The following is a 7,753-nucleotide window of genomic DNA, read 5'->3' as shown; positions in this document are numbered from 1 at the left end:
CATTTTGCTTTTATAGCAAAAATTCCTACCGTAAATATATAAAAACTTCATTTTTGATTAGTAATATGCATTGCTAAGAACTTCATTTGAACAACTTTAAAGGAGATTTTCTCAATATTTAGATTTTTTTGCTCCCTCAGATTCCAGATTTTCTAATAGTTGTATCTCAGACAAATATTGTCCTGTCATAACAAACCATACATCAATGGAAAGATCATTTATTCAGCATATGATGTATAAATCTCAGTTTCGAACAATTGACCCTAATGACTGGTTTTGTGCTTGACACTGGCTGTGAAAACCCAGCTAAAGTCATTTTCTGGTGATTTACTGTTTTCTACATAAAATCATCCTTCATACGGTAAAGAACATTCTGTGAAAATGTAACATTGATATCTTTAATATTGACTGAGTAAGACCATGTCAAAGATTTAAAATTTGAATATAATTAATTACATGATTCAATCAATCACAAATTATATTTGGCTGTGAAAATACCCTCAAAAGATTATTTAAAGCTATTTTAGTGTTGAATGAGAAAGTGTTAAGTAGAAATAGTAGCTTTAGAAAGAAATACGTTTTATTTGATTCAACATAAAATGTATTACACATAAACATTTAGGCTATAACGGCCTGTATTTTTCTCATTCATGCAATGAAAGTCATCGGTAACCAAAGCAGCTTTCTTCTTTCATGTTGCACAAAAGAGCGTAAGTCATTCAGAAACTAAACACCGCTGTGTAGCTCGGAGATGCACAACAATTCTGCAATGGCTTTATAGGGAATATTTTTGTTGGAAAAACTGAGCAAAAGCAAACAATATTGTGTTTAAAATATGCACAATATTAACTTCTTATTTACTGAGCTGTTGTATAAAATCACTCGTGGTATTCGTGCATAAACGGCACTCGTGTGATATTGTCCCCGCTGCTCGTGTGATATCGCTTATCATGTGATATAAATATGAGACAAAAACTCATACAGGAGCATTTTTGCCCCAATATCTTGAATTCTTGTATTGGTTTTAATGGAAACTGTAATGGTGCCTGTGGGTCTCTGCTGGTAACTGGTCAGCTTCTATTGGTGGCTTGTTAAAACCAATAAATCCTAATGGAATATGTCCAAAACACACTACAGAGAACCATTTTGTAATGGTTTTAATGGTTAAAAGTTGACGGTTTGTAATGTTTGTAATGGTATTTGTAGTGGAAACATTGTTTTTTTCTGTGATGTTTTTTCAGCAGGGATGTATGATGATGTACAGGTCTGGGGGCGGGGCCAGCACGGTAACTGCGTTAAAATATTTTTATTGCGTTATTTTTTTAATTAGTTAAGTTAATGCGTTAAACTGACAGTCCTAATATATATATATATAGAGAGAGAGAGAGAGAGAGAGAGAGAGAAATGGATACAAATGTAATATAATGTAATTTTATAATTTGTCATTTAAAAATTCAATAATGTAATACTCATTTTAGTTAACGTATTCTGACTACTTCTGGATTACTTCTTGTGACCGTGTAATCAATTACTACCCAGCACTATGTGTGTGTGTGTGTGTGTGTGTGTGTGTGTGTGTGTGTGTGTGCATGCCAAGGTCTGTCTGAATACTCGATTCTGATTGGCTGGCAGGCAGTGTTGGGCTAGTTACTCAAATAATCTAATATTACTCATTACTAGTTACTCCTTTCAAAAGTAATATTGTTACTTTACTTATTAATCTCTGGCAACAGTAATTAGTTACAGTACTAGTTACATTACTTTTTCTTCACGCACCACAGAAGTTGTAACGGTGTATCTTTCACATAAAATTCTTCTAGAATGTTATTAACAACACATTTCTGCCTCATCATTTGACCAAAATCCACATCGGATCGCAGTCAGAAGTGATTACAAACACTCAGAAGTGACTGATAGAAGTGTTGTATTAATCTCATTAACTGTCACGTGTAGCTTGGTCATTTTTCCATTACCCATATATACGATTATATTTCGTTATGTATTTTATCAAATCACATGAGTTTGTAAGAAACTGTTTAATTTTCCAAAAAGTATTTTTAATTATAGTAATATAATGTACATGCTGATCAGAGGGATGTAATGGCAGAGTAAAGTAAAGCCACAACTTACACAACAGTGTTCAGATCATCTTTATTCCTGACAAAATCAATATAATGCAATATTTCTATCTGCTGAATGTAAGCTTTTCTATATTCCAAGCTTGCCTGCTGCACTGGGGACATCACATGCATGTGCGAGTCCTGACAATTATGAAAATAAATCTAGGAATTATTTGATTAAGATTTTAAATCAGCGGGGTTGAGGTAAAAGTAACTAAGCAACTAAGCTGTTTTATGGATAGTAACTGTAATATTATTACTGACATCTTATTAGTAATTAGTTACACTACTAGTTACTGCAAAAAGTAATATTATTACAGTAACTAAATTACTAGTAATTAGTTACTGCCCAACACTGCTGGCAGGTATGCAGTAAAACCGTTTATTGCGCACACACACACACACACTCTCTCACTCTCTCTCACACACACACACACACACACACAGAAAGAGAGAGTCGGTGATCGTAGATTGCACTGCACACACACACTCACACTTAGACTAAGAAAAAACACACACACACACACACTCACAAACACACACACACTCAGACACACAGGTCAGCCAATCACAGCACAGGTCATTTGCATAGAGAAATACTAAATGAAGCCAGAAAGCAGCAGCATCTGATGTCAGTAAAGAAACTCTCTTATGATGTGAAGCTGAAGCAGATGAAGCTGTGTGTGTGTGTGTGTTTCACTCACACGTATGTCAGTTTCCATGTCATGCAGTGTGTGTTCATCAATCATTTCCCAGCTGTTCTCCCCGTCTGAGACTCTGAGACTCCACAGTCATTAATCAAACGCTGCAGAATAATTAGCCTGTGTGTGTACACATTAATTATGAGAAGATAATCAACAGGTGTACATGACACCTTCATCACTGCGTGTGTGTGTGTGTGTGTGATGGACAGCGACCAGCACTGACTAATTAATAATCACACATAAACACAGATACAAACACCGAGTTTATTAGTGCGCCATTAACTCTTTTTTAATTAATTAGGACTGATATTCAGGGTGTGTTGTGTATGAAACTGCTACCAGAGCAAATTTAATGTGTCAACCTCCTCAAATATACTGTACAACATGATTCATAAATACAGTGACTGTGGTTGTCTTTTGAGTTAGTTAGTAGTTATTATGACTCACTTTAACAGTCTTTGACGTGCTTGACGTGTGTGTGCGTGTGTCTGCGCGCGCGCGCGCGTGTGTGTGTGTGTGTGTGTGTGTGAGTGTCTGCGCGCGTGTGTGTGTCTGTGCGTATGTCTGCGCGCGCGCGCGTGTGTGTGTCTGTGCGTGTGTCTGCGCGCGTGTGTGTGTGTGTGAGTGTCTGTGCGTATGTCTGCGCGCATGTGTGTGTGTGTCTGTGCGTGTGTCTGTGTGTGTGTGTGCGTGTGTCTGCGCGTGTGTGTGTGTGTGTGAGTGTCTGCGCGCGTGTGTGCGTGTGTGTGTCTGTGCGTATGTCTGCGCGCATGTGTGTGTGTCTGTGCATGTGTCTGCGCGCATGTGTGTGTGTGTCTGTGCGTATGTCTGCGCGCATGTGTGTGTGTGTCTGTGCGTGTGTCTGCACGCGTGTGTGTGTGTGTGTGAGTGTCTGCGCGTGTGCGTGTGTGTGTCTGTGCGTATGTCTGCGCGCATGTGTGTGTGTGTGTGTGTGTGTCTGTGCGTGTGTGTGTGTGAGTGTCTGCGCGTGTGTTTTTGTGTGTGTGTGTTCCTCAGGGCAGGAAGTTGCTGATACTGTGTTGATATGTAAATGTGGGCAGTCTTATTGTTTATGTATTACACCTGCATTTACTCTCTCTCTGTTTCTGTGTTTGTCTCCAGCTCTTAGAGTTCGACAGAGAGCTGTCTGTGTTTAAGGAGCGTCTGCTTGAGCTGGACATCTCGTTTCCTCCGAGGTACGAACACGATGAACACGGCTCCAGATCAGCAGCTTGATGGAGCTCTAAAAGAGTTGAGCGCTGAAATGAGGCACTGATGAATCCAAATCGAAACGGTCAAGATTGCACTTTTGTACTTAAAATTGCACTTTCATTTTTTCATGTATTCATTTGGGAAATATATTATTAAATTTATAAAGTTAATAATAATAATAATAGTTTATACAGTTGATAAATATATTAATTTATTAAATGTATACATTCATTTGTGTATATAATAATATTAATTATCTAAGGTATTTTTTTACAAAGTTTATTATAATAACTATAATATTGATTATTGATTTGTTTACAAAAGCAGCAGCAACAACAACAATAATAATAATACAAATGTAAAACATTATTAAATTGTGTTATTAAATATAAAAATAAGGATAATATTAATTCATAAATATATTGAATCTAAAGTTTATAGTAATTTATCATTTTAGTTTATTTAATTTGTAAATATATTCTTTAATATTTAAAGTTTAGAATAATAGTAATAATAATAACAGAATTTCAAAGAACAAGTATTTCTTAATTTATATTTATAAAGTCGATAAATATATGAATTGAAGAATTTGATATCAATAATATTCTAAAACATTTATTATAATGATACCAATAATCATTATAAAACAATTTTTTAAATTTATAATAATAATAATATAATGCAAATTTAAAACTATGATTTGAATAGTTAATAATGATCAATTATAATTAATTTATAACATTATTAATGACAATGCAAATAAAATTTTTTTTTTTAAATAATAATGATAATAATTTATAAAATTATTATTAATAATAATAACAATACCATTTTAAATACAAATTATTTCTTAATCATTTATATTTATAAAATTGATAAATATATTAATTTATGAAGTTTCTAATAATAATGTTCATTATTTTATTTGTAACGTTTTGTATATAATAATAATAATGTATAAAATGTTTAATAATAATTGTGTTCTTAATTATAATTCTACTACTACTACTAATGATAATAATAATAGTAATAATAATGAATGAATAACTAATACATTATTAATAGTAATTATTATTATTATGACTAGTAATATTGAATTGATTCCAAACCTGAGCCGTTCTGTGGGTCTAAGTGGTGCTGATGCTGATCTGAAGCGTTAAAGACTGTCCTGTTCTCTGTCTGGTCCTCCAGAGAGCGGCTGACCCTTCTCTCCTGCCTTAATATGCTAAAGCCATAGTGGATCGTCCTCAAACAGACCAATTTACAATTAGACCTTTCAGAGCACAGCAGGAGCAGAGCAGATCATCAAACAATAATTACTCACTGTTTCAGGATGCATTATAGATTAACATTATAGTGCTCGGTGAATGAATGGAGATGGAGACGCACTCGAGTCATCAGCAAACCAAAAATACTTTATTTAATAATGGATTAATCAATCAGATAATAATCAATAAATATTTTAATATATACAGAATCATTATTAAATAATCTAATGATTTAATATTAAATAATCATAATATTTTGATTTAATAATCAACTCTCAAAATAAAAACTGAGTTGTACATAAACAGTTCATTTGCATATAAGGCTGTTTCTATATAAACTTTAATATAAATGTTTTTACTCAAGTTTTTTATTTAATTTATAACAATAGTTTAATTCATAATAAGTAATGATTTAATAATGACTTAATATTAATCAATTATAAATAATCCTAACAATTAAAATATTAAATTATTATAATGCATTTTTTTAATCAAGACTCAAACATTAAGTTTAATTTAGTATTTATGATATAAATGTTTCTAAAAAAAAAACATTTCTTCACATTGTTTTTCAAACTTGCATTAAATACTGATGACAACATGTTAAGTTAAAATATGTAATAAATATATAATGAATATAAATGTAGTGAACGTTAATTTATTTCATATTGCACTTACACGCATACACCTTAGATTTAAAATATATTTTTTATAGCTTGATTCATTAAAATGCAGTTCGATTATAAACAAGAAATGAAGATGGTTAATCCAGCACCAGTGTCCATGTTTACCTGTTTTATTATCTTTTATAATATGTTTTCATGAGAGAGAGACTGAAACTGTTTAAGCCCGTGATCAAAACTCTTCCGGCCTGAAACAGAAAACTGATTTTCATCTGAATGTTTTTGGTGTGTGGTCTGTAGCGGATGGACATGTGTGTGATCCTCCGGCGCTGATGCTGGTGTGTTTGCGAGTGTGTTTGAGCGCGACCCTTCACACATCCGGCGCTCACACAGAGACGTGTGGAATTTGAGCGGCTCCTGCCAACGCTGAAGCTGGAGCCACGCTGACGATGAATGAAACACACACCAGCTCAACTGCAGGCGCAATAACCAGCAAAACTAGGAGCGAGGATCATGGTTTCCCAAAACTTAAAATAAATAAACATATCTTGAAAAGTAAAAATTTTTATATATTTTACCTGAAATGCCAATGCAACCAGAAACATCAAAAATAAATTAATACATTTATTTTTGTATTAAAAAAAAAAACTTTCCCCTTTTAGACTTGCACTCTATTCATTTACTAACTGCTTGTTTTCTTTAAAAAATAATAAAAAATAACTAACAAAATTATAAAAGATGTTATATAATCATTTTATCCAGTAGTTTATGAATGGCTGAGGAAAAAGTGTATAATTTGACACAAAATACCATAATGTTTCATCATGAAAATAAAAGTTTGGCTTTGGTCAGGATTTTTTGGGAAAAAAGAAAAATCTCACCAAGGCTGCATTTATTTGATCAAAACCACCCTTAAAATTTTGAAATATTACAATATAAAATAGCTGTTTTCTATGTGAATATGTGTTAAACTGTAATATATTTCTGTGATCTGCAGCTGTATTTTCAGCATCATTACTCCAGTCTTCAGTGTCACATGATCTTCAGAAATCATAATAATATACTGATTTACTGCTCAACAAACATTTCTGATTATTATCAATGTTGAAAACAGATGTGCTGCACAATATTTTTGTGGAAACTTTTTATTTTTCAGGATTCACAGATGAATAGAAAGTTCAAAAAACAGCATTTATTTAACTTATTAATTCATTCTTGAATCAAGATGCATTTACTTGACAAGTAAATTGATTTAAGATATTAACTCTTGTTTAAAAAAAAAAAGAAAAGATAAATTTTGTTAGTTTTTGCTTAAAACAAGCAAAAATATCTGCCAATGGTGTAAGAAAAATAATCCTAATTCAAAGGCTAAACAAGATGATATTGTTTTACCCCATTGGCCGATATTTTTGCTTGTTTTAAAAAAAAAGAGAACAAAATATTGATTTTTTTTTTTTTTTTTTTTTTTACAGAAAACAAGATGTAATATTTTACGTAATAAGACGTAATTTTACTTGTACAGTAAATTCATCTTGATTCAAGAATGTTTAGATAGTAATACAATAAAACAAGACAAAAATACTAAGAGAATCATTTTTTGCAGTGAAGGATCATACAGTGAATCCGTCCCTGAATGCTGGTGTCTGATCAGACATTAGCTCCACTGCTCTGTTTTTACTCTGAGCTTCTGTGCAGAGACTGAACCCCAGGACGGCGAGAGAAGATGCGATTTATTTCACTAAGTGTGTTAGTGGAGCGGCTGCTGTGTGTGTGTGAGTCTAGACGGATCGGCTCGAGGGTCGTGAGGTCAGCGTGTGAAGGGTCAG

General features: G+C 32.9%; 1 protein-coding gene across 3 annotated transcripts in view; it reads left to right on the top strand.

The window, feature by feature from the left end:
• The window catches only part of LOC306882778 (inositol polyphosphate-5-phosphatase A-like), a 154,944-nt gene that overhangs the window by 126,746 nt on the left and 20,445 nt on the right, over positions 1-7,753 (top strand). For 2 of the 3 annotated variants that reach the window (XM_079437659.1, XM_079437660.1), the window contains exon 12: positions 3,947-4,020. In XM_079437659.1, coding sequence (XP_079293785.1) covers positions 3,947-4,020 — 74 coding nt within the window. Of the gene's footprint in view, positions 1-3,946; positions 4,021-6,227; positions 6,629-7,753 lie in introns of those variants that run through there. The other variant, XM_079437661.1, reaches the window with a different exon arrangement.

Source organism: Barbus barbus (genome assembly GCF_936440315.1).
Source record: "Barbus barbus genome assembly, chromosome: 16".
In the NCBI taxonomy this organism is placed as follows: domain Eukaryota; kingdom Metazoa; phylum Chordata; class Actinopteri; order Cypriniformes; family Cyprinidae; genus Barbus; species Barbus barbus.
Note: the sequence above shows the minus strand (reverse complement) of the source record. Positions and strands in the feature narration are given on the sequence as shown.